Source organism: Onychomys torridus, chromosome 1 (genome assembly GCF_903995425.1).
Source record: "Onychomys torridus chromosome 1, mOncTor1.1, whole genome shotgun sequence".
Taxonomy (NCBI): domain Eukaryota; kingdom Metazoa; phylum Chordata; class Mammalia; order Rodentia; family Cricetidae; genus Onychomys; species Onychomys torridus.
The window spans coordinates 16,839,709-16,866,640 of record NC_050443.1 but is presented as its reverse complement, the minus strand read 5'-3'; the positions used below and the strand labels follow the sequence as shown (position 1 = coordinate 16,866,640).

Below are 26,932 nucleotides of genomic sequence, written 5' to 3'. Positions count from 1 at the left end.
GGCATCAGCCTCCCCTAGAAGGCCTGAAATAGGGGGGCCTCGACTCCTTGATTCTGGAGGCGTTGGTTTGCGTTTTTAACATCTTGAGAACAAAAGCTGGGAGTGGTGGCACACACCTTTAATCTCAGTGCAGAGGCAGAGGCAGGCGGATCTCTGTGAGTTCGAGGCCAGCCTGGTCTACATAGTGAGTTCCAGGCCAGCCAGGACTACAAAGTGAGACCCTGTCTCAAAAAAAAGGCTGGTCAATACCAGAGCTTTTGAAACAGTAGGTCTTTACCCGTGATCACTGAGTAACGCCTGGGGCTGGGAGGTCAACGGAGAGTCCTCCGGGTGGGGAGCTCCCCGCTGTCCGTCCCCTCCCCGCGCCACATCACCCAGTGGCATAGTTGACAGAGGGATTTTCCCATGCAAACCCCGGAGCCGAGGGGGAACTGGGAACGCAGTGCTGCGTCCCTGACCCTTGGGCGCAGACACCGCCATAGCACGGGGGCGGGAAGGCCCCGGGGGACACGAGACACAGGACGGGGGACAGGGGACCCCCGCTCACAGATGACCCCCAGGACTGGCGACCAGACGCAGCGGGGCAGGGCTGAGTGGCACAGGGGGGCGAGGCTTGTAGCAGCGAGTCTCCCCTCCCCTCCTAGCGGACGAAGAAGGCAGGCTTGGGCCCCGCGACTGGGCATGAGAAAGGGGAGGGCGGCCTCTCCCCGCATGCGGCCCGAGGGAAACCCCGGCCCTCTTCCTCAGGTGCAGGGTGTCTGGCTCCCATCCGAACCGGATCAATAAATTACAAAGTAGAGAAAAGAGAGGCGGAAGTTTGGGGTGGGATTTCCTCCTGTCCTCGTCTTCCGCTGCCCTCCCTCTTAGTCCATGTCCTGTGGTTTGGTCCAGGCCCAGTCCATTTGGGAGGCGGGAACGCGCACACCGGGCTGGTGTGTCTAGAGGGTGCAGTCCGCGGTGCGTGCGAGCTCCCTCGCGGTGGTCTCCGGCGAGACAATATTCTGGAAAGGAGGCAAACGGCCCAGCCTTCGGGAGGGTCTTCATCCGAGTGAGAGAGAGGCCACTTGCATTGAGGCCACACAGTTCACAGAGTGGGAACCACCTGGTGTGCCATCCTGCGTTCCCACTGCACCACCCCGAACCGACAAATCACCCGGCAGCGTCCTCACCTGTAGGTGCACACTAGCAGGAGTAAGTCCGCACCGAAACACCATCTGCTCGTGAACTCCCAGAAGTCTGGCCTAGAGAGAGAGCAGCCATCAACCCGGAATCCCCTAGTTTTCCCCAGGGAGTTCCCCACTCCTGGAAATTGAAGGTAGGGGCCCCTCAATAGTCTGTCAAATACCTACCATTGAGCCAAACCCTAGCCCTTCACTAGGGGAATAGGCATGGGCTCTACCACTGAGCCACACTGGGGGATTCTAGGCAGTTCCTCCTCCAATGGGCTACATCTTCAGCTCCCTGTTTACTTTTTGAGGCAGAGTCTCACTAAGCAGCCCTGGCTGTCTTGAACTCACTCTTCTGTGGCCCAGGCAGGTATTGATTTTGCGATTATCTGGGTGACAGGGTTTCTGTGAGCTCTGGCATCAAGCCCTGGTACCCTCCGACAGACGTACGCTTCCCCTACAAACATCACAGCATGTGCCCGGCTCCACCATGGGTTTCTCTACTTCCCAGCAGCCTGGGACCCAAATAAAGAGTCCAAGAGGCTCAAAGCAAGTTCATCCCCATCCTGGGAAGGAGACATGAGAACAATCCATTACAAGGAGCGCCTGAGTGACTGACTGGGGCTTTGTCCAGAGAGGCTAGTAGGGTAGACCAGATGGAAAGTTGTCCCAAGATGTGAAGGGGTCTGGACTGTCACATTTGAGGGTCCCTTACCTTCAGGCTGCAGTTTGCGGAGTGGGAGCCCCGGTGAGCCTAGGGCTCCTGCTGCAGCTGAGCGAAAGTTGGGGGGTAACATCTCAGCGGAGTCGGGGGTCACACCTCGGAGGTCCTTCTCTCGGAACATCTTCCTCCAGGATGGGGAACGGCTGAAGGACTTAGCACTGTCCTGGTTGTATGATAGGACCCAGGATGAGGGAGGAGGGCATAAGCTCCCACCCCACCCTCCTTATTAACCATGCGCCTCATTTAGCTCAGCCTTCAACCACAAGTGGTTGGCAACACGAAGCCCCACCCCTTCATTCCTGATTTGTAACTGCAACGGGGACTTCTGAGCTGTGGCCACGCCCACCTCATCCAGCCGTCTGTCTGTGCCTAGGGAGATGAGGTTGCTGAACTCTTTCTCCAGCAGTTGCCGGGCCTGGAGAAGGAGGGCGGAAAGAGGTTAGTGGACCGAGGTTGGAGCGCGCAGCGGGAGTGCCCAGCACGTTCCCTGACCAGCCAAGGCTCGCCTGTGCATTCTGTGTAGGTATCTGCAGAAGCAAGGCCAGGTCGGAGTAGTCGAAGGTTTCATCCAGAGCCAGCAGTGCCCCGTGCACCCCACTCTCGGTGAGATTCGTAGCGAATTCCTTCAGGCCGAGCCCAGACACCCAACCCATGACCCGTTCGTTGGACCACACCATCACGTCTAGGGATGAAAGGGACTCTTAACCGTGCATCTCCCAGCGGCTAGCCCTGTCAAATTAGCCTAACTCCACTCTTATTTCATCTGCCATGCCTCTACGACGGCCCCACCCCTCGTCTACGGAAATCACAGTTAGGCCTGTGATTACCTTTTCCCTTCCTAGCCACGCCCCCACACTGGTTCTACGTCGTTTGTGGGAACAGCGCGTCCTGGTGAGCAGGTTCATAGTCCCTCCTTGCCAAGCCCTTACACTGGCTTTACCCCCTGTGTGAGAGCGCCCCCCAGTGGCTAGGACCAGCCAGTCTGGCATGCAACTGCACACTCATTTTATTCTCCAGCCACGCCCCCATGGTGACTACACCGTTTCCAGTAGCTCTAGGAATCTTTAGCTTCCCTCCCTCCAGCCCGCCTCTCTCCCTGGCCCCACAGGACTTCACCTCTAATCTGGGTCTGGCTCTCCTCCCTCCTTCGCTCCAGGTCCTTCCGGTCATAGTTGAGCCGTTTCAGGCACATGATACCATAGTGCAGACTAACCCTGAGCAGTGGGGGAAAACGGGGTCACCCAGGAGCCTTCCCATGGCTCTTAATGTTGCTCTTACCAGACCCTCTGTCTCGTGTGTGTGTGTGTGTGTGTGTGTGTGTGTGTGTGTGTGTGTGTGTGTAATACTCGTGCTAGGCAAGTGCATCCCTAGTGCACTAACTAGTGCTTGCTTGGGTTCTCCCTCTCCCTCTCCCTCTCTCTCTCCCCATTTTTACTTTCGAATTTTGAGACGTGGTCTCACTACGCTTCCTGGGCTAGCCTTGACCTCACTCTGTAGTCCAGGCTAACCTCAAACTTGCAATCCCCCTGCTTTGGCCTCCCCAGTAGCAGGTCACCAGGACCACATCAGACCTCAGTTTTCCTATGGACCACCTTCTTGGTTCAAGGAGCACCAAGTGAGAATTTCATAGAACTTCCCATGGGCCATAGCCTCTCAGGGGTGTGACTCCTCCCCTTGGGCTGTTCCCATCGGCCATAGCCTCTCAGGGGTGTGACTCCTCCCCTTGGGCTGTTCCCATTGGCCAGGCAGCCCTCACCTGTGGAAGCTGTCCACCATCTTGAGCTGGCCTCGAAGTTCCTTCTTGTTCAGATGGTCCAACATCCGAGCATCGACTAGCGACTCCATGAAGTAGCTTCGGTACTGGGGCAACCCAAGGCTGGGCAGCCAGTCGTTCCCCACCCACTCGTGGTTCATGTCGCCATATGCCAGGATCTGGGGCCATGGGCAGGTGAGGGAGGGGGTCAGGCCCTCTGTCCCTTCCCATATGTATAGGGAAAGGATAAAGTTCAGTCCCCACCCCAAGCTAGTTTTCTACCCACCACAGAGCAATCTGGCCTCACTGCTGGAGACAATAGACCAGCCCAGGGTCTCATGTAGCCCAGGCTAGCCTCAAATCCGCAGTGAATTTTTAGGATAGTCTTGAACTCTAGCTCCTCCTGCCTCCACTCTCCTGAGTATTAGGGTTACAGGTGTAAGGACTCTGTTCTTAATTACGTCATCAGCCTGGGACACGGCCCAGCCTAAAAAGCGGGCAGGCCCTCTGTGTGTCTCCCTTTCCTCTTTCCGCTCTCTTCCCTCCACTTGGTCTCTCTGTTTCTCTCGTCCTTTCTTTCTCTCTCTTCCTCTCTCTCTCAATAAAGCTCTAGAAAGGTAACCATGGCTTGTGACTTTCCTCCAGCACTCTCCTCCGTCAGCATGGCCCCCACAAGTGCAGGCCAGCCACGAGCAGTGCTGCCATAACCAACAACAGGTGTGCACCCCCATTCCAAGTTGGTGCTGGAAGCTAGGACTGTATTATAGGCAAGGACTCTACCAAATGACCCCCAGCTCTGCAGGCCTGCACCCACTCAGCCCAAACATGACTACACCTGGAAAGTCAGGACTCCAACATGGCTTTCCTGACACCCAGAGACCATCACTCCTGCAGAAAATACTAGTCCAACAGTCCAGTTCAGGACAAGAGCATGAGATAAGCCCAAAGTCCTTCTCCACTTTAGGGCCAGGAAACAGACCACAGCCCAACCTGGGGCCTTCACCCGTGGCAAGCTCAAGTCCGGCATCTGTCTCTCTCTTCTCCAGGCCCTAGTGTACTCGGTCCTTCCTACGTCTCACTCGCCTGGCCCACCTCACAGCCACCATAACTTCATAGCTGACACTTGAGCCACTGAAGCTTCCCCAACCCTAACAAACCCATCACTGCCTTTCGGTTCCAGCCATCCCTTAGTCCCCAGCTCCCGAGCAACCCACAACCATGGAACGACCCGTGCACTAGGCTGAGGTGGACACTGAGGGCTTCCATTTTGTCCCCCACCAAGCTGCTAGGAACTAGTCCACAGCTGAGCTCCAAGCTGCAGCTTTCCCCTCCTAGGCAGGGACTTAGAATGTTCTGGCAAAGGGTGGGGCACAGGGACAGAGAAAGACCATGCAGCATGCACAACTTGTTCATGCAGGCAGCCCGCCCTGCACCCTACCTGCTCCCAGCTGATCTCCTTGGTCTCCTGACCCGTTAGTGGGAAGAGGGGGAGAGAAGGGTGGGTTAAGGGGACAGGCAGAGGAGAACAGAAGGGACAGACGATGTATGGACAGACAGACTCCTCCCAGCCCCCACACTCAGTAGGAATAGTGCCACCCCCGGGGCCACCAGCAGGAGGCACTCACGGGTTTCGTAGCTGCTGTCAGGGACTCCATCTCCTCGTGTGTCATCCACACGTTTCCTGTGGGCTGAAGGGCGCCAGGTGTTATAGAGATGACACAGAACATCTATAGATAGAGGCTTCCTAAGTGCCCCATTCTGACTTGTCTGTTTATGCCAATTCTGTTTGGGGTTTCAAAGCTGAGGTGACAGAGGAAATGACCCTGTGTTGGGCATCTTCCATGCTGAAGTCTTAAGTGTTGGGACCTTGGGTCCAGCAAGATGGCTCAGGAGATAAAGGTGCTTTGCTGCCAATCGTGATAACCCGAGTTCTATCCCACATGGTGGAAGGAGACCTCTGACCTTCACACATGCTCTGTGACAGTCACACACACACACACACACACACACACACACACACACAAACACACCACAATAATGTCAAAAAATTTAGTAAAATAATTTCGGGGCTGGAGAGATGGCTCAGTGGTTAAGAACATGTGTTGTGCTGGGTGGTGGTGGCACACGCCTTTAATCCCAGAACTTGGGAGGCAGGGCAGGCAGATCAGAGTTAGTTCCAGGACAGCAAAGGCTACACACAGAAACTCTGTTTCAAAACAACAACAGAAAGAACCTAAGAGACAGACAGACAGAAGCATGGCAGCAAAGGATTTACAATAAAATTGGACATAACTATGTGTGATTCTCTTTCCTTTCTTTTCAGTGTTCAAGATTGAACTCCAACCCTGAGCTTGCTAGGCAAGTGCTCTAGTGCTGGGCACTTTTTCCCTGTCAAAATGTTTAAAATAACATTTATTTATTTTATGTGTGTGTGCCATGGCATTCAATAAAGGTCAGAAGACACTGTATGAGTTGATTTCTTCTTCTCCCATGTGGGTTCTAGGAACTGACTCAGGTGGTTAGCCTTGATGGCAAGCACCTTTACCCACTGAGCCATCCTGCATACCCTCTTTTTTCGTTTTAGTATGAGGCAAGGTTTTACTAAGCAGCTGACCTTGAACTTACTCAGTAGCCGGGTCTGGCTTTCAGCATGCTATCCTATTGCCTCAGACACAGGGACCAATAATTCTGTGTCCCTTTGGATCTCTACGAGTTCTAGGCCAGCCTAGTCCCCATAGTGAGTTCCAGGCCAGTCAGATCTACATAATGAGATCTTATCTCAAAAGAAAAGAAAAAAGAAAACTATGCATTTGGGTACGGTTCCTCAGAAGTGGTGAAATCTCCAGGAAGGGAGTCTTGGGGGGAAGGGTAACAAGCCAATAAGTCCCTGAAAGAGATGTCCCCTGACGAGGAACCCATGTAACCCACCGTGACACAAGGAGGTAGTGCCCATGGGGAACGGAGCCGATGGGCCCAGGATTGGAGGCCGACAAGGGATGGGGCCGGGCAGCAGGGCATGGATTGACAGGCACTCACAGTGCGGGAGGAGGCAGGTGCCGAGGGCGATGTGAGTGACACCATCTCCTGAATGGCAAGACGCAGCTTGAGCCTGTGCAGGGGATTGCTGATGCCGATTTCCCGCTGGATCTCCGTGTCTGACAGGTTGGCCATGATGGCGCCGCTCTTGACATTGGCCCGGCAGGCGGCCACGTACCACGCAGGCATGCCCACCCAGAGCTGAGGCCATGGGAAGGCGAGAATGTGGAGGAGTCAGCGGAGAGAGAGAGACAGATGGGGAAAGTTCGCAGGCGAAGAAACAGAAGCGGCAAGACAGAGGCACGTGGGAGGAGACAGGGAGAAGACAGGAAGAGGAGGGATGAGCAGAGACAGGACAGATGGAAAGACAGACACCAGACCGGGAGAGACCCGAAGAGACGGGGAGAGGGCAGAGGTGGGAGGAAGAGGAGGTGGTTTCCCTCAGAGCCTCGGGGCCGACCTCCCCACCCACCCCACTTCTGGGCTTGTGTAGTGCAAAGCCGACCAGCCCTGGATAGTGCAGCTGTCAGAGGCTAAGGATAAAGGCCTGGTACAGTGGCTCAGGCTTGTAATCACAGCACAGGAGAGGCTGAGGCAGGAGGGTTGCCACCAGTTTGGGGCTCCCCTGGGCTACAGAGTGAGGCTCTGATTTAGTTACAAAAGAAACTGAAGTGGGGGGTTGGATTAGTACCTCTACACTAAGGGTCATTTCAGTGTCAGATTACCTCCAGCCAGGAGACCACCGTGGGGCCATCCCAGGCAGCAAAGGGCAGGCCTTGGCGACAGGCCTCTTCCAGAAGTTCGTGCCTAGCACAGAAGGTAGGCGGGAGCTGTGAAACCTTCCCATGGACCTCCTCTCATACAGGTACACACAATGAAAGCATCTTGAAAAGTGCCAGAAGGTGTGACTCTCCATAAACCCACCTTCCCCACCCAGACAGCAAATCAACATGCTGTTCCCAGATTCAGGGTCACAGGTCATGCCTCTGCTCCGAGAGTTTAGCCTCTGCAGCGTCCACACCCACCCCACACCTTGTGGACACTCACTTCCTCTTGTTCCTCCTGTCTTTGTCTCCTGGACCAGTCAGCTTGGATAGCCCCAGAGGGTCAGTGGCCAGTGTTTCATCAGAGGGTGTCCCAGCTGGAGGCAAGCAAGCATCAGAATTAGTGAAGCCTTGGGTCTGGGGATGTCAGGGGGATGTGGTGGCTCATACCTGACATCCCCAAGCATCACCAGCTCAAGGCCATTCTATGCTACACAGCAAATAACAGGTCAGCCAGGGTCATGTAACAAAACCAAAAACCAGGGTTTGGCATGCTGCTGCACACCTTAGATCCCAGTTCTATAGGCTAGCCTGGTCTACATAGAGAATTCTAGGATAGCCAGGGCTACATAAGGAGAGTGGAAGAGAGAACTCACTTCACAAAGTTGTCCTCTGATCTCCTCATATATCAAGAACACACAAAGAATGATAACATGATTTTTTAATTTTAAAAAAGCAGGGGCTGGGAATATAGCTTGATGGTAGAGTACTTGCCTAGCATCTATGAGGGCCTAGGTTCAATTCCCAGTTCAATTTCCCAGGAGAAAAAAAAGTACTACCAAATGAAGACAGAAATGAATTTCTTGAAACGGGGGCTTGGGGGGCGGGAGAAAGGCAGGGAGGGAAGGAGAGGGAGATTGGCATTACAATACTTACCCAGAGAAGTACTTTCCCGACCTGGGGGTCCCATCCGGCCCTTTTCTTTCTTGCCAAAGAGCCGACCTATGGATGACTTGATGCTCTTCTTCTTGGGGGCTTTGTGGAGGGAGTCTGGGGTGCCCTCACTAAAGAGACAAGACAGAGCCTGGGATGGACACCACCCCCCAAGTCTTTGCTCCACCCCAATTCTCAACCCACATCCCTGCTGACCTTCCTCGGGGAGGAGCCCCATCTTCTAGGGACCCTGCCTGCAATGCCAAAGCCTGGGTCATCCTCTCAAGACGGGCAGAGCGGGGTGTAGGCGGTGGGGTGTCTCCTGGGATGGCTGGGCCTTCCCCCCGTGGGGCACCAGCTTCCTCTTTGGGGACATGGTTCTGGGGACAGAGGCAGATACAGGATTAGCTTGGGGGCGTGACGGGATATCAACCGTGGGGTTTGAGAGGGTGTCTACGCTGTCCCTTGCTTGGAAACGGACTTAAAGGTAGGGTAGCCTAGGTCAAATGGGGGTGTAAAGGCAGTGACCGTGGTGCCCCGGAACTGGAGAATCCTATACAGGAAGTGGATTGCAATAGATGACAGAATTGGAGTAGGGATGTCCTCAAAGAAAGCTAAGAGGACTCAGGTCGTGAGAACAGGAAAGAAGATGCAGCGAAGTACAAGCTGCCCAGGAGCCTGCCTTCCTCCAAGGCCAGTCCTTCTTCTCGTTCTCCTCCCCTCCTCTTTCGAAACAGGGTTTCACTAAATAGTTCAAGTTGGCCTCAGACTCACAGCAATCCTCCTGCCTCAGCCACACAAGCACTGTGATGACAAGTGTTGAGTCACCATACTCAAGTTTTCAAAGGTTGTTTGAAGATTATAAATCTCAAGTATATGTGCACTTAGAAATAGTTTAATTATAGCCGGGCGGTGGTGGCACACACCTTTAATCCCAGCACTTTGGAGGCAGAGGCAGGCGGATCTCTGTGAGTTCGAGGCCAGCCTGGTCTACAGAGCGAGTTCCAGGACAGGTGGGGTACACAGAGAAAGACTGTTATAAAAAAAAAAATCACAGGACCATATTCATGAAGCAAAAACAAGTCAAAGTAGGACCACTGAGACCACCCACTCCGTGGGTGAAGAACTTGCTCCCAAGACTGGTACCTGAGTTCCATCACCAGGGTGCACGTGCACATGTTAGGAGAGACCCATGTGCTGCAAACTGTCCTCTGCCCCCACGAGGAATGCTAAGGCATGCCCCCCACACACACGCACGCACACACACACACACACACACACACACACACACACATGCACACACACGTGCACACATGCACACACACACACGCACACACACGTGCACACATACACACACACACACACACACACACACACACACACACGTGCACACGCACACGCTTCCAGAAACCAGCCTTCCTTTTGTCCTTTGGGACTTAGGCTAAGGGTCCTTATGGAATTCACAGTGTAAAGGCTCTGGTAGCTCTTTGCGGGAAGTTCTGTTTCTGACCTCTCCTGCCTACACTGGGCTGGGGTGACAGAATACTCACGGTCTTCTCAGTTCCCTCCCGGGCAGGACTGGGGGGTGCCAGACGAGGGGTGGAATGGCCGGAGCTGGGAGGTGAGGGGCTGGCGAGGGTGGAGGTGGTGAGGGAGGGCGGCAGTGAGCAGCTGCTGCGGTACCGGCCCAGTGAGTCAAGGCCAGAACTGGACACCCGGCTTTCCAGCTCTTCTGCACGCTGCTCCGTGGTCTCCTTCTCTTCTTGGATTAGCCTGGGAAGGGAGAAAGAAGATGAGGTACAAGGTGGAGGGGATGGGGAGTCACAGATCCCATGGGACAGAACGGCTGGAGGGGAGGAGGGTGTATCTCAAGACAGTGAACTGACTTAAGATAGTTTTGATGGACCTGCTTGTTCATTGCTGCAGGGGCTCAGGGGAGGCAAGAATGCTTGAGAGTCACGAAGTCACTGAAGGATTTTGACCGAATAGTTGTGATTTCTATCAATTAGAAGAGGCTAACTAAATAGTTACAATAAAGTCATAAAAAGGCCTAGGGGTGAAGCTCACACTGCCTAAAATTCCCCAGTGAGGGGCTGAGGGTGGGGCTTAGCACTAGAGGGTTCACTTGGCATACACAAGGCTCCGGATTCAATCCCCAATACAACAAATTAGAATTTAAGATAATATTACTACAGGAAGAGACGGTGTCCAAGAACTGCTAGAGCAAGAGGCTAAGATCAGGGTGAAGTCAAGGGCGATCAAAGCAGGGTTAGAGAGTCATGAATTCATTCAGTTTAGGAGCACAGATGACTAACGTCTAAGTTAGAATGTGATTGTGTTAGTCTTAGTTCCTGGGAGCCCATGAAAAATGCGGGACAACAGAATTGCCAAATCAGGCACTCTCTGGAGAATCAGTGAGGGCTTCCTGGTTCTAGAAACTCTTGGTGGGTTACCTTTGGGTGAGTGTGTGTGTGCCATGTCTATGTGTACTGTGCTTTTGCATATGTGTGGGCAGTGTGTATGTGAGTAACACACGATGTCCAGAATCATCGTTGGTTATCTTCTCCCTTCTTCCCTGAGCCAGCATCCCTCAGCCAAGCACAGCTTGCTGATATGGCTAGGCTTAGTAGCCAGCTTCCTCAGAGGAACCCATCTCTGCCTTCAGAGGCTGTAATTTACAGTAAGTCACTTAGCTGGCCTGGCATTTGTGTGGGTTCTAGGGGATCAGAAATCCAGTCCTCAAGTGCACACGGCAAATACGTTAACCAATGAGCCATCTCCCCAGCCCCTTCCTCCTGTCAATCTTTCTGTTCGTTCTTTCAGTGTATTTCCTAGCTTGCTTGCTTCCTTTCTTTCTTTCCCTTCCTTCCTTCTTTTCTTTTCCATCCTAGGGATGGAGCCCAGGGCCTCACAGATACTAAGTAAATGCTCTACCAAGGAAACTACACTCCCAGCCCAAGCTGAGGCTCTGGATTACTGTGTGAGGGTAGGATCTGGCAGAGGGTTATCTGCTGTTGTTGACTTTAGGCTGAGAGTCTTGCCATATCCGGAGGCTCTAGGACATGGTTATATGGAGCCTGGTTGTCTTGAAGATTTTCCCTGCACAGAGTTGATGGTTGGTACTTGTTCACACTCTCATGTCAGTGCTGGCATGGATGCAGGGACATGGACGCAGGAGTATAGTCTGGGAGAACTGCTTGAGGGCAACAGGAAAGTAGGCAGGCTTAGAGAAAGGGGTGGGGCTGACTGGGGAGCATGGGGGCTGTACGGACAGCTTGGGCAAGACACAGCAGGCTTGGCCTGGGGCTCACTTGATTTCCTTGTTGATGGCTTCCAACTGCTCCTGAAGCATGATGGCCAGTGTCTGCACGTCAGCTTGCCCACTGGGGGACAGTAACTCAGCCCCAAACATCCCCTCGGCCTCCTCCTCATCGGAGCCATCTAGCTCTCCAGGGAACGGGGGTGGGATGGACCCGGCAGGAGCAGACCGATCCCAATCCTGTCCCTGTGGGTGAGGACTGAGGTTGGCACCTGGCTTTGCACACACTCCTGACCCTACCCAAATCCCATGATGCACTTCCTGTCTAGACCCTTCCTTTTTTTGCAACATGGTGGTGGAGCCAGGGTGTCAGTTATGCCCCCCTTCAGCTGACCTATATCCCTAGCCCCTCTCCTGGCAGGTCTTTCTTGGACCTAAGAGATGACTAGATGGGTAAAATCCTTGTTGCACAAGCCTGACCAGAGTTCAATCCTCAGATCACATGTAAAGATGAGGGAAAGAAATGACTCCGCAGGGGTGTCCTCTGACCTCCAGAGGTGTTTTGTGGCATGCATGCCCTCATAATAAGTCTCCTTGTTCTTGTTCTTGGTGTGTGTTTGTGCATGTGCGTGCATGCGTGCATGTGTGTGTGTGTGTGTGTGTGTGTGTGTGTGTGTGTGTGTACCATGCGCATGCCTGGTTCCCACAGAAGCCAGAAGAGGGCATAGGATCTCCGGAACTGGCGTTACAGACACCACCATGCGGATGCTGGGAACTGAACTCAAGACCTCTGGTAGAGAAGCAGGCATTCCTAACCACTGAGCTATCATCTCTCCAGCCTTTCTTCTTCTTTTTCTAATGTGTACCTATGTAGAAGACATAGCCTCGTGTCCTCATTCACTGTTCACATTATTCTTTTGAACTTCTTTTTTCTCTTTAACATTACTAATTGTTTTGTGTGTGGTGGGGTGGGTGTACATGTGCCATGGTGTGCATAGAGAGGTCAGAGGACACATTTTGGGAGCCAGTTACCCTTCCACCACGTTGGGCCTGGGCATTGAACTCACTCAGGTCATCAGGCTAAGCTGCAAATGCCATGACCCACTGAGCCATCTCACTGGCTCCACTGTATTATTATTTTTTTCTGTTGTTGTTGGTTTCAGACTGGGTCTCACTGTGTTCGCCTGGTTGGCCTGGAACACACAGAGACCCACCTGCCTAGGAGTTCTGGGTGCTGGAATTAAAGGCGTTTGCCAGCAGGCCCAGCCTCATCTTGTTTTTTGAGACATAGTTGCTCACTGAACCTGGAATTCACTATCTTGGTTGGCTGACCACAGACCTCCAAGATCCTCCTGCCTGAAGCTCCCAGAGCTGAACAGGCACACACCACCGCCTCTGGCTTGTGATGTGTGTGCAGGAGACTGGAAAGTCAGGCACTGCTGCTTAGACAGCAAGCACGTTACCAAGTGGGCTTCTCCACAGCATTAGCGGCTCACCTAACCATCCCAAAGCCATGCCCACACCCTCGGCTCTCCCCTTCTTCCCAGCTCCCCACACCCAGCCAGCTTCTTCTCTTCACCTGGCCTCACCCCTTCTGGGATTCTCTACTCTCCCCCATCTCCATGCTCACCATGTAAATCACAGGAGGAGATGAGGTGTGCAGGCGGGTGGACGGCAGCAGTGGAGGCCAGGAGAGAAAACACTGACTCAGAGTGGTACGCCTTTCCATCCCAGAATCCTCCCTGAGCTGCTCAGACCCAGCTGCCCTCCCCACCACTGCCCACACAAAGCCTCTCTCAGACTGGGCCCCAGAGGTGGCTGCTGACCTTGGAAGACTCATCCTTGGCCCCCGACCAGCGGCCCCTCTTGCCTGCCCGGCCACTGCCAGCTCCATAAGGATCCAGGGGGGCACCAGAAGGTAAGGTTGGTGCTTGGGGATAACGGAGCTCCAGGGCACTGCCAGGAAGAGACCTGTGAGCACAGGAAGGATAGTCAAGAACCCAAGGGCCAGAAAAGGGATAGAGGTTAGGGGTCACAGAGACGGCCAGCCTGGGCTGGGGGTGGCAATAATTGGACTTAGTACGTTATTTTAAAGAGAAATTGCATGCCTTTAATCCCAGCACTTGGGAGGCAGAGGCAAGTGATCTCTTTGAGTTCAAGGCCAGCCTGGTCTACAGAGCCAGTTCCAGGACAGCCAGGGATATACAGAGAAACCCTGTCTGGAAAAACAAAGAAAAAAGGAAAGAAGGAAATGGGAATAAGATGTTCTGGGGAAACTTGGGGGAGAGTTGTGACTGTACATGATCAAGATACATGTATGAACTTGTCAAAGAATAAATTTTAAAATATTCTTTTTGTTTGTTTTTTCTTTTCTTTTTAAAAATTTACCTATTTTTATTTGATTTATTTTAAGATGTATTTATATTTATTTTATGTGCATTGATGTCTCACTTGCATGTGTGTCTGTATGAGGGTGTCAGATCTCCCTGGAACTGAGGTTACAGACAGCTGTAAACTGCCATGTGGGTGCTGGGAATTGAACCTGTGTCTTCCAGAGAAGCAGCCAGTGCTCTTAACACTGAGCCATCTTTCCAGCCCATTTTCTGTTTTGTTTTTTTTCAAGAGAGGTTCTTTCTGTGTAGCCCTGGTTGCCCTGGAACTCAAGAGATCCACTGCCTCTGCCTCCCCAGTGCTGGGATCAAAGGCGTGCGCCACCACTGCCCAACTAAAATAGTCTTAAGGAAACAAAATTGATGAAGCTGCACCTGGTGGTATAAGTTTGCAGTCTCAGCTACTTGGGAGGCTGCAGCAGAAGGAACACAAGTTCAAAGCCAGCCTGGGCAACTTAGTGAGATCCTGTCTCAAAAGGAAAAGTAAGAGGCTGGAGATGTACAAGGTAGAGCATAGAATTTCCTAGTGATGGGTGGGAGTGTGGTCAGAGGTAGAGCCTCTACCTAGAATCTTCCAGTGAGGGAGTGAGGGTGTGATCAGAGGTAGAGTTTCTGCCTAGAATCTTCTAGTGAGTGGGGTGGGAGTGTAGTCAGAGGTAGATCCTCTGCCTAGAACTTCCAGTGAGGGGATGGGGGTGTGGCTTGGTGATAGCATGAACGAGGCTTTGGGATGAAGAGCTGAGGATGAGTGGAGATGAAGGGGTGATCTTGTCTATTAGGGTCCCCTAGAGTAAGGACAGGAGGCTTCCATCACCTGGAATAGGAGGAAGGTGGCCTCCCCCGGAGCTGGTCAATCTCCATCTGCATTCGCTCCATCTCAGCCAAGAGCTGCTCCTATGGAGAGGGAGCAGAGCTCTCGGGTGAGACTGTTGCTCAGAGGCCACGCATTAGCTTCCCTGTCAATTTCTAGGCTCCCACCTTGTTCAGCAGCAGCTCATCTTGAAGCTTCTTCATGTTAGCAATCTCCTCGCTCAGTGAGTTCTGTGGGGACAGGGGTGAAATGGAAGGGCGAGGCCAGGCTGGAGGGATTGTGGCCTAGTAACATTCTGCTCTTGGAATGTTCAAGCAAAATGGTGCCTTCAGTCAGTCACAGAGCAAAGTTTGAGGGCAGGGAAGAGTCAGCTGACAGATCTGAGTAAAATGGATGGGCCCCAGGATGGCAGCTAGAAACATCCCTAGTTGTCAAAGTCCTGGGCCAGAGATGGGGAGGCCTACCTTCTCCTCCAGTGCCCCCATGCGTTCCTTGAGGTGAAGCTGTAACCGTTCATTGGATTCGCTCAGCAGCTTGTCCACCGTCTCTGAGAGTCGTTTATTATGGTCATCGTTCATTTTCTCCCTCTGCCGGGCCTGAGCAAGGGGAAGCAGGGCAGAGACTGGCAAGTGGGTCCTTCCCATATCCTTGCCCCTCCTCCTCTCATCCCAGCCAGACATCTCAGCCCCACCCACCGTCCTGCTCCTCCCTTGAGCCCCACCTTACATGAAGCTCCTTCATCTAAGCTCCTGTCCTTCTTCTCAGGCTCTCCCTCCCTCTGTCCCCCCCTTCCCCTCTCTCCTAAGCTCTGCTTTCATATAAGTCCTACCTAAGTCCCACCCCTCATGTAAGCCTTATACACCACCCTACCTAGCACCTGCTTGTAAGCCCCAGAGCTCCGCTCTTTATCTGCGTCCTGCTATTTATGTGAATCCCAACTAGCTCACCACCTCAGCTAAGCCTTGTCCCAGGCTCTGGCCCCTCTACCCCCCCCCACACACACACACACATGCACGCACACACGCTCCTCATGCAAACACTCCCCTGATATAAGCCCGGGCTTTCACCTAAGCCATATCCCTCAGGTAAGTCCTGCCAGGCTACACCCTCAGCTAAGGCCTGCCCCACCTCACACCTAGCCCCGTTGGCTTCCTTGGTCCCCTCACCCGCTGAAGCTCCTGGTTCTTCTCCTCCAGCTGTGCCTCCAGCTGCCGAAGCCTCTCCTCAAAGTTCCCATGGCGTTCCTCAGCCTAGTGGACAGGACCCTTGGAGTCAGACTTGACTCCACCAGGATCCCTTGGAGTTCCTGGCCCCGCCCCTGCGCCCTGGCCCCGCCCCTGCGCCCTGGCCCCGCCCCCTGCCAGGCTGTTACCTTGTTCAGAGCAGCCACGCGCTGTGCCAGCTGAGCCTCTATCTCAGGCAAGGTCTCAGCCTTCTGCAGGGTCTGTTGGAGCTTCTGCTTGGCGTCATCCAGCCACTCGGCCAGCTGACGGCTCTTCTCTTCACTCTGAGAGAGAAATAGGCAGAAGAGCCAAGGGGCTCAGTCACCCAGCCACAGTGTCCTCCCATGGTCTCTCGCTGGGTGGGCTCCCACCTGTCGGTACAGTGACTCTTTGCTGGCCAGCTCGTTCTCCAGCTTGTCGTTGGCATCATGTAGAGACGTGGCCTCACGCTGGGCACTCAGGTAGCGCTTCTCCAGCGTGGTGATGCGTTCTTCCATATCCTCCCGCTGAGCCAGGGCCTAAAGAGAGTGTAAGGAGCTGTGTGGACTACAATTCCCAGAAGCCTCGTGGTAGCAGAGTCTGAGGACGCCTCCCCCCAGACAAGGCACTCCAACATTCCAAGGGTTTTTGGAAAATGAGCTCCTTGCCCCATTGTGCACCATAGCTTTTAAAACAGTCTGGCTTATACCTTCCCATAAAGATGATGGAAGACTCAGGGCATGGTAGTGTCACCTGTGTGTAATCCCAGCAATTAGGAGGCATGAGGACATTGAGTTGAAGGCCAGCCAAGTTCAAGGCCTGCCTGGGATACATACGGAGGCCCTACCTGATAAATAAAAGACCAAAGACCTATGGGATGCAGTCTCCACTCAAGCCACACTTCAGTGTGACACTGTCTTAGAATCACAGAGCACTTGCTGGAATCTCTCTCAAAAAGCTGCCAGGCTAGCACACGCTTAGAAGCCCGGAAGAGATATGCCAAGATCAGGTGGGAGACAGGCCTGCCTGGGGCCTTGGTGGGAAGACTTGCTGTAGGGGGTAGCCATGCCAGCTTTGACCTAGAAGTTCCAACTCCCATTGAGGCTTCAGTAATTGTCACGCCTACAAGGCGGGGCGAGAGAGGACCCTGAAGACCCAAGATCCCGATGGGCCAGCCCTCTTGGTTCCTGGACCCTGGACGCTGGAGGTAGACCGAGCAGAGTTCTCCAGAGAACACCGCCAGACTGCGCTACACCTTTCCCAGACCCTGTTACCTCTCCCTTTACTTGTAAGTTACCCCACAAAATAAACCTCCCATTTAACTACGAGGGGTGGCCTTAATAATTTCACCAATAGGTTGGGGATTTAGCCCAGTGGTAGAGCGCTTGCCTACCAAGCTCAAGGCCCTGGGTTCAATCCTCAGCTCAAAATAAACAAACAAACAAACAAACAAACAAATAAATAAATAATTTCACCAATAACTTGTGGCAGGGCAAACAGCCCCCACCACCTGCCAGGCTAATGAGAAATAAAAAAATTCATTTTCTCATCCACAGTCTTCAAGTATCCAGACCAGCAGAGCCTAGTACACAGGACTCTGGGACAGAAGCCCATGATTCCACAGCCAAACTGGGCAAGTTACCCTGTCGCAAAATAAAAAACAAAGCAGCTAAAAGGATGCAGCTTAGTTGTAGAGCCACTGCCTAGAATCCCCTAGTGAGGGGCTGGGGTGTGGCTCAGAAGTAAAGTGCCTGCCAATAAGAAGCTAGGACCATGACTCAGAAGTAGATAGGCCACGGTCCCAGGGTATGTGAGATCCTAGGTTCTATCACCATGGTAACAGAGTAAAAGGTGTTAAGGGCCATGCTGCCATGCACACTCAGAGCAGTCCCATTGTACAAGTGAGGAAATTGAGAAGGAGGAGAACCACAGGTATTAGAGTCTGAGTCCGGGTCCTGCCATCTTGAACTCAGCTACTCTTGAAGGGCTGGGGGAAGGCTGGGGTATGGGGGCAGAGGGTAGCTCTCCAGGGGCTCTGCTTCACCTCCTTGAGGTCTCGCTGCAGCTTGGAGTTAGCTTCCTCGGCCTTCCCCAGCTCTCGGTGAGCAGTGCCCAGCTCCTCCTCCAGCTGGCTCATTTGGCGGCACAGCACGGCCAAGCGCTCCCGCAGCTGGCACACCTCTGCACGCTGCCGTTCCAGGGCCTCCTCCAGCTCTGCTGTACGGCGGTTGGGTTCTCCAACAGGACCCAGGCCATTGGCAAGGGTCTGGAGAGAGAGAAGAAGGAATAGATCCCAAAGTGGGTTGATCAGCCACCCCAGGGGCAGGGTACAATGAAGGGAAACAAAAGTCCAAAGGTCTGCCACTGAGGGTCACAGACGTTAGCTAGGTGACCAGCAAGGATCTTAGGGGCTCAGATGTCAGTGGGTCAAACATTAAAGAGATCATCAGGAGCCACAACATGGCTCAGCCTGATGACCTAAGTTCAGTCTCCAGGACTCACATTAGGAAAGGAGAGAACCACTCCCTTAAGCTGTCCTATGCCCTCCACATGAACACAGGTAACACCTCCCACATTAGCACAGATAAATGTAAGAAGAACTTTCAAAAGTAGTAAAATTCTCATTACAACCTCAGGGAGCTGATGGTCATAGTGGTGTAGGCTTGTACTTTCAATGACTTGGGAGACTGAGGTAGAAGGATCTTGAGCTGGAGGTCAACATGAGCTATACAGTGAGACCCAGACTCACAAAAGGAAAGAAGTGGCCTAAGGATGTGGTTCAGAAGTAAAGCCCCTGCCTAGAATCCCTTAGTGATGGGCTGGAAACATTGCTCAGTGGGAGAGACCCTAACTAGAATCCTCCAGTAAGGGGTCGGGGTGTGCTCAGTGGTAGAACACTTGCCAACAATATGAGGCCCTAGATTCCATCCTCAGCAAATCAATCAATCAATCAATCAATCAGTCGATCAGTGTTGAGTGGAGGTCACAGGGAGGGGACTTAAACCACTCACCTGTCCATCCCCATCCTTGCCTGGCTCCTCCAGCCCTGACCGCCTTCTAGATAGCTGATCTCGAAGGTTCAGAGTCTAGAAGAGTCAAACACCAGAGCACAACTGAGTTCCTCCTTAGGGACTGTGTGGATTTCTTTCTGTGATCCAACCCCATTGGCTCTCCTCCATTGGAACACAACCAATCAGTTCCTTAGCCCTCCCCCATCTGCCACGCCCTACCTCCTGGTTGCTGAGCTCCAGCTCTTCCTCCAGCACTGCTACTCTCTCCAGTGCCATGCGCAGTCTCTCCCGGACCTGGGGAGGGGGTGAGATATGACAAGACCCTGCATACAGGGCCTGGTGCTGCAGGTCTGTCGTCCCAGCTATTCTGGAGGCTGAGGCAAAAGGAACCTGAGTGCATGGGATACCTAGGCTACAGAGATAAGACCCAGCGTGGGTCTGGTGAACCTATCTATCCCTTAACACCAAGCCGAAGGGCCGAAACCAAGACAATGAGTGTGGAGTTCCGGCCAGGTATTAGGCAGGCTAACCCCCTGGTATCAACTACTGTACTTTTATTTTTATTTTTTAGACAATATAGCCTTGTATGGCCTGGAACTCTCTGTGTAGTGCAGGGAAGCTTCAAGTCCATGGAGACCTACCCGCCTCTACCTTCTGAGTGCTGGGATTAAATAGTTCACATTTCTTTTTAATCAAATCATGTTCCAATCCGTCAAAGTAACGTTTTCTCAAATGTGAATATCTCCAACTAATAACAGCCAGCTTTTCTCTTTCCCATTTAGTCCAGTTGAAGGCCACCACATGTTTTCTTCATTCTCTGATTCTCCTACCTTCTCATCCAGGGCCTTGTGGTGTTCAAAGAGGGATTTTAGAGCCTTGAGCACCTCCACCTCAGAGGAGACCCCTCCCGGGGACTGGGCCTGACGCTTCACCACAGTCATTCTCAAGGATCGCTCGTGCCGGGACACCAGGCACTCAAGGTGTTCCAGGAGGAGCTGCAAGGATAGGACACCGAGTCAAGGGAAAGAAGCAAGGGAGAAAGGCAGGGTCAAGAGAAGGGGCGACCCGTTGGGAGTACACAAGGAAGAAGACAGGACTACGCAGAGGTGAGGGAAAAGAGAGGGACAGCAGAGGTAGAGCTGAGAAAGGTACGATGTAAGGAAGCCGAAAGGTCAGATCAGAGAAAAAAGGATGGGACCCCGGAAGGAAATGATCCAGGAGACTGGGGGCAAGATAGAAAACTAGATGTTGGAAAAAGGTATGTTGTTGGCACCACCCTGTGCCCCATCCAGCTTAGACCCCATAGCCAACAGCCCTCACCCGGGTGTTGTTACGCTCCGCCTTCAGCTCTGCGATCTCTTCTTCTCTCTCCAGAAGCTGTTCCCGACATAAGTTAAGCTCCTTTGTCAGAGCCGCAAACTCCTGTCCAGGAGTGGGTAGAATCAGATGGCTGACTCAATTATTTCCTTATTTCTCAAGACTGACCCTTACTAAGTCCTGCTCCTCTAGCAGCTTTTGAGTTCGCCCCTCTGGAGTGAACTCTCCTCCCTTTTGCAGCTCTGGACCCATGGGTCCTGATTAGGTCCCACTTCTTGCGGCCTCAGGTCTCTCCTCTCCTGCTAAGCCTCAAACCTCTTTCTTAGACCCCGCCCTTCCATCTAAGCCACGCCCATCTCGATGGTAAGGCCCGCCCACCAATGGTAAGCCAATTCTAACTCCTCCCTGCCAGAGATGTCTGGCACCACCCCTCCTAGGCCACCCTCTTTTCCAAGATAAACCTTCGACAGGCCCTGTTTTCCTAGTAAACCCTACTCTTCTTACTTCCCAGGCCCCTGCCTTCTACTAAGCCCCACCGTTCTTGCCACCCATGCCCCGCCTCCTCAGCTAGCCTCGAGTCTCCAACCTCTCAGGCCCCGCCCCTCCGTTATAGTCTCCGCCTCTCCCAATCGACCTCTCCTTTAGGCCCCGCCTCTCTCGAGCCCTGCCCTCCCACCAAGCCATTTTGCCACTAAGGCAAAAAACAATCCTCGGCAAATCCTACTTCTCAGGCCCCGCCCTTTCTATATAAGCCCTGCCCATCTCGCAGCTAAGACCCGCCTATCAAGAGCAAGCCAATCCCATACTCCCTTCCTCGTGGCCCCGCCCATACAGGACAGCCCTTGCCTTTAGGCCCCGCCTCCCTCGGGCCCCGCCCAACCTGAGGCAGAGCGATGCTGAGCTGCCGCTGCAGAGAGTCTTTCTCGTGGCCGAGCTCACGCAGCCGCAGCTGTGCTGTCGCCAGCCCGTCCTGCGCCTCTCGCAGCGTCTCCAGCAGGCGCTCGCGCTCCGTGAGCATCGTGACCATGAGGCGCTCCAGCTCGCCGCCCGCCTCGTCCGGGCCCAGCGCCGAGCCCCGCCGGCCATCCTCGCTGATGGTGGGCATCACCTCGCACATCATGGCGGCGGTGCCGGCCTGCGGGTGCACAGAAGGGGCAAACTAGCCTTGTCAGGTCTCAGGCAGAGAACTGAGGCGCTGCTAGTGTGGTACTCCCTGGGGCCCCAATCCAAGCATTGCACAGGGACAACTGAGGTCAGCCAAGCTGATCATGGCATGGGGAAACTGAGGTACAGCCACGTGGTGGGGAGGCAGGGGAACTAAGTGCTGGCCGCCAACAGCGGGAAACTTGGGGCCTATCCTTCGTAATCATGACATAGATAAACTGGGAATCCATTGCTCTTAGATAAACAACGGGGACTTCTTAGGTAAAAGCAGTACTCTAAGGCCTAGCTCCGCCAGACACTGGTAGCAAACCAAAGCCTGGCCATTCAGGAACTAAATGAAGCTGGAGGACCAGTCCCTGGCTGAGTGGGTTAAAACCAGCCACTATTGTGGCTGCGCTTGAATCCTTAACCCACTCCACAGATGAGGAAACGGAGGCCCAAACGAGAACCACGCCTTGAAAAAGTCATGGGGCTTCGGGTACTGAATTAGTTCACTAGGCTGTGACTTGCCCATCTCTCTCTATGATCTACACTCCAACTTGAAAGAATAAGAATAAAAAAACAGCACGAGAGCTGGAGGTGTATCGCTCAGTGGTAAAGCATATGCTTGGCACGATGTGAAGTTCTGGGCTGGATCCCCCATACCAGTAAAATAAAATACCCACTTATTAAGCTAGGCAAGGTGGTGTATGCCTGTAATCCCAGTACTTGGGAAGTGAAATCAAAAGGATCAGGAGTTCAAAGTCATCCTCAGTTATTTTAGGGAATTCTGGCTCGGCCTGGGGTTACATTAGACCCTTTCTCAAAAAACAAAACAAAACAAAAACGTATAACAGCAAGCAGGGCTGAGTCATCTCCCTCAAGTAACAGGTGTCTAGGCTCCCCACAGCCCGTCGCCCCCTACATCTAAGGGGCTGAGACTCCAACAATCTCTTCCCGGACTCCTCTTTACTTATAGTGGCTCTAGATCGCCTGCAAGACCCATAAATCTAAGCCATTGGACCTTCTGCCCGCCCACTTGGGATCTAGATGTCTTGGGATGCTCCTCCAGCCCCGCCTTCATGAGGCGTTAACCAAGAGTGTGGGAGGAGGAAGGGCGGGGTTCACAGGGCCGGAAGGCGGGACTTGGGCCCCCTTGGCCAGGGGCGGGGCGGAGATGTAGAGAAGGCTAGGTAGCCTCTCCCTGGCACTCTTCAGGTCCAACAGGTCCATCTGGCCTGGCCGAAAGCAGGAGGACTTTCATTACCCCCCACACACCCCAATCCATGCAGCGGCCTAACCGGTTTGAGATTGGATACTTCCCAACTCCACCCAAATGAGAACTGTGACCAAAGCCTAGAACGAGGCCCTCTGGGTTCCTGTGAGAAGAGGATTGCAGGGCTCTGGAATAAGGAAAGACTGCAACTGGGTCCTAGGTCCCCTTTGCCTTTAAATTGTGTGTCTGAAACTCTACACCTCCCAGAAACTGAGTTCAGGAAAACGTTTATGAGAGAGAAGGCCAGCTTTAGGCTAGACTCCATCATGGAAGCTCAAACCCACAATCTAGTCAGAACACACAGCCTAGGACGACTTAGGTCTTTGCAGACCTCAGACTCACTGAGAAAGAAAGTGGGTAGTCGAGCTGGAGAAAAGGTTCAGTGGTTGAGAGCCCTGTCTGCTTTTCCAGAGGACTCACAAGGCAGCTCACACCTGTTTGTACCTCCAGTTCCAGGGCTTCTGACACCCTCCCACAGCCCTACATGCAGGTAAAACACCAATGAACATAAAATAGAAATCAATCATCAAAGAAAAGAAAGAGAGTGGACATTCAGTGTCACCAAGATGCTACATAATGCACAACAGACAAGAACTTCCACACTGAGGTCTGGAAGGTAAGGCCAGCCCAAAGCAACCTGACAATAAATAGATGTCTGCATCACCCAAGAACCCAAAACATAGAGGTGAGCAAAATGACACAGAGGGACAGCCCTAATGCAGAACATAGTAGATCTGGTCAAAAGACAGAATCTAGAACTCAGAGCTTGCTCAGCATGAATGCATGGACACAAAATATAAGCCAAGCCCACAGCTGATCCCAGGTGAGGCAGGAGGATTGCAAGTTTAAAACTAGCCTTAGGAAATCCTCTTCCAAACACACACACACACACACCAAGACCAGCAAGATGGCTCAGCGGGCAAAGGCACTTGTTACCAAACCTGGAGACCTGAGTTTGATTCTCTGGGCCCCACATGGTGTAAGAAGAGAACCTACTCCTGTAAGTTGTCATTTGACCTCCCCACACACACTGTGGCATGTGTGCACACATACAAAAAGACAAAAGTGTAGTAAACACAGAGAGATACAAAGAGATTCTCTAATTGCAGTGCGAGGTGTTCAGGAAACAATGTTTTGAGGCTGAAGACTCTAGGGAAGGAGTCAGCCTAGAACAGACTTAGAACACCAAAACAGCAGATGGAGATTGAAGCCTATGTCCCATCAGGGACAAGTCTGACTCCAAAGCCAAGGCCACAGTAAGGAAAAGAAAGGAGCCCAGGATTGAGAAAATAGGAACCTAGAACCTGAGGCTTGAAAAGATAAGAAGGCTGCTCTGGAATCTTCCAGGTTTAATATTGTGCAAGCTACAGAGGTTGGAGAGATGGCTCAGCGGTTAAGAGCACTGGCTGCTCTTCCAGAGGACCTGGGTTCAATTCCCAGCACCCGCCTGGTGGCTCTCAACTGCCTGTAACTCCAGGTCCAGGGGATCTGGCATTCTCACACAGACATACATGGAGGGAAAAAAAAAAACACCAATGGAAATAAAGAAAATCATTTTTAAAAGATTGTGAAAATTAGAGTTGATAGCAAAGGTCCAAGGAATGCTAGACTATTTAATTGAAAACAACATATTCTGCAAGTTAGAATACCCATGGAATGAGAAAGAAGTCCGGAACAATAGCAGACATGGCCAGAACAGAAAACACATCCAAAATGAGAACTCGGGAGAGATTACACAGATTATCCAAAGGGATGGGGTGGGGCAATACCTTTTTGTTATTGGTCTAGTACTAGGAATTAAAGCCTGATCTTGTGCATTGAGGCAATTGCTCTATCACGGAGCTATACTCCCAGTCCCAGTATAGGACATGCCTGGGGGGAAGACTGAGAGCAGAAGTTGGCATAGGTATGTTATCTAGGTACTTGAAAAGACCAGAAGAGAAGAAGGGGGACGAGGGGGAGGAGGGGGGAGGAGGGAGAGGAGGGGGGAGGAGGAGGAGGAGGAGGAGGAGGAGGAGGAGGAGAAGAAGAAGAAGAAGAAGAAGAAGAAGAAGAAGAAGAAGAAATGTGCACAACATAGTGAGTTCTAAGCCAGCTTAGGCTACATGGCAAAACCCTGCTTGTTGAGGATGGGGAGGAAGCAAGTGGAAAAAGACACGCCTAGAATTTTACACGTGGTATAGAATGTAGATCATGCCTTGGTGAGGATGGAACAGATGTATCATCTGGAAATGTTCTGGATCTTGGAATCTTAAACATAGCACAAGGAAAGGACTCATTATGACCAGAAATGCAGGAAGATGGCTGGTAGGTTCCAGATCACCTCATGAACCCTGACCACAAAGCACACTTGGAGGATGATTATTTGGTACTTGGAGTATGAGATTTCAGACATCACCATATGGGTCTCTGGAGGCATTGAGATGCCAGAAATACATCAACCATTCAGCTTTAGTGGGAGAGGAGACTCTGGAAGTCTAGCACCTGAGATGACAGGCAGATGAGTTCAAGGCCATGGAAGATGTGCGGTTGACAGAATGGTGAAGCCACAAAGACCTGAAGATGGGAATGCAGTGGAGAGCCAGGGGTCCAGACCTTTGCATCCATGTGGAAGTGTTAGAAACTTAGAGCCTGATGGAAGTGTAGGGCTGGGCAGGTGGTCTGATGGATGGGACAGTTGCCACAGTCTGAGACTCTGGGTTCCTGAGATGTGCTTGTTTGGATGGGGGTTACAAGATGGAGTGAGACACCTATATCTCCAAGGAGGAAAGAGGACAGAAGCAGAGGAATTGCATTCCAGATTTCTGAAGGGAACTCATGGCGCCTGAGTCCCTAAGGCAGCAAGCAGGTGCTGGTGTACCAGGAGGCTGGGCACATTTGTCTGACAAGGGGATTGGGGGGGGCGGCTGTTAAACTAGGTGCTAAGTAGAGGGTGGTGGGCAAAAGCTAGGAAACTCGATTCCCCAGGTGCTGAATAGGGTGATGGCAATTACTCAGGGCCAGCAGATGTATGGGCACTAGCAGCCTTTCAGAACCAGGTAGGAGCTGGAGGCTCCATGCCAAGGTCTCTAAAGTGGCCTGGGCAGGGACATTCAAAAGCCCTGACTATAAGTGAAGCAGCTGGAGTCCCGGGGAAAGCTAGGGTGCCTAAACATGGGCCTGAGAACCGTGCGGCCCAGCTGGGAGGGGGGCGCTGGGGATCCCCAGGTCAAAGGCGCAGCTGTGGGGGGATCCCCACGCCGCCTGCACCCCCTCCTTGGCGGCGGTGGCAGGAGATGGGGGAGGCGAGGCTACCGAGAGAGCTGACCATGGACAGCTCCGGCGCGGGCCTGTTTCCAGGGCGAGCCAGGCCGGATCGAGGAACGTCGCCGGCTGTTCCAGCCAGAAGGTGGGGGGCGCGAATGGGGGAACGATTCGGACGCTATAGAGGTAGCTCCACAGCGGTAGCCAGTGTCTAGAGCTCCCAGGACTGGGCCCGGAGGAGGGATCTAGACTGAGGGGTCCCTGTGCTGAGCTGAGTGAGGGATTCAGGCTTCTGGGCCCTAAAGGAGGCGAAAGGAGGCAACCCTCCTGATACCAGGGTTCGGCTGGGGACTCTGGGCTCCGGGAAGGGACACGCCTGGCTCTCCTGGGTTGGCTTGTGAAATCTGGACTCTGGGTTCCCTCGGGATGTAGATGGGAATGCAGGATTTCGGGCAAGCGAGTGGGGGAGGCTAGCCCAGGGGTCCCCGGGGTGGGCGCTGCCAGGCAGGCTGGGCCGGGCTCTTACCTACCTGGTCCGCGGCGACTGCGGGAGGAGCTGGGCTGCAGTAGGGACGCGGGGTGGGGTAGGGGCACCGGGCGGGGCCCCTGGCGGCGACCGGGGCCCGGATCTGGAGCTCTGGAGCCCTGTCTACGCCGCTAGCGCGGGCTCAGCGTCTCTTGCTCCGGCTCCGGCGCTGGGGACCCCCCTCCCCCTCACGGTCTCACAGCCTTATTCCCTAAAATAGCCCCCTGCCCTTGTCACCGTACAGCCTCCCCCCGCGAGGCCGCAGTCGCCAGATCCAGGGGTGCCCACCAGCGCCCCCCCCAAAATCCCACCTTCTCCCCCCCAAATTTCTCCTCCCTCCCCCTCCCCCCCACAGATCCCAGGCGGTCGTGGCCCCTT

General features: G+C 53.3%; 1 protein-coding gene across 3 annotated transcripts; it reads right to left on the bottom strand.

The window, feature by feature from the left end:
- Positions 1 to 103: 103 nt before the first annotated feature.
- On the bottom strand, positions 104 to 26,914 carry Ppfia3 (PTPRF interacting protein alpha 3). Of its 3 annotated transcripts, none has more exons than XM_036183233.1 (30): positions 26,559 to 26,914; positions 21,247 to 21,501; positions 20,370 to 20,471; positions 19,880 to 20,044; positions 19,269 to 19,343; positions 19,050 to 19,124; positions 18,083 to 18,304; positions 16,431 to 16,577; positions 16,209 to 16,343; positions 16,003 to 16,086; positions 15,301 to 15,432; positions 15,004 to 15,066; positions 14,840 to 14,919; positions 13,462 to 13,606; positions 11,688 to 11,875; positions 9,927 to 10,149; positions 8,593 to 8,756; positions 8,380 to 8,507; positions 7,727 to 7,820; positions 7,405 to 7,486; positions 6,680 to 6,880; positions 5,269 to 5,331; positions 5,082 to 5,108; positions 3,647 to 3,822; positions 3,007 to 3,104; positions 2,397 to 2,572; positions 2,237 to 2,305; positions 1,882 to 2,053; positions 1,170 to 1,241; positions 104 to 1,001 (listed from the first exon to the last, which is right to left on the bottom strand). In XM_036183233.1, the coding sequence occupies exons 2-29, from the start codon at positions 21,484 to 21,486 to the stop codon at positions 1,183 to 1,185; spliced, it is 3,585 nt and encodes a 1,194-aa protein (XP_036039126.1). In that variant the 5' UTR covers positions 21,487 to 21,501; positions 26,559 to 26,914; the 3' UTR covers positions 104 to 1,001; positions 1,170 to 1,182. The 3 variants fall into 3 exon arrangements, with proteins under 3 accessions (XP_036039126.1, XP_036039120.1, XP_036039111.1); XM_036183227.1 differs by having other exon boundaries at positions 256 to 1,038; positions 11,688 to 11,881; positions 26,559 to 26,808; XM_036183218.1 differs by having other exon boundaries at positions 256 to 1,001; positions 11,688 to 11,881; positions 26,559 to 26,808.
- Positions 26,915 to 26,932: the final 18 nt, after the last annotated feature.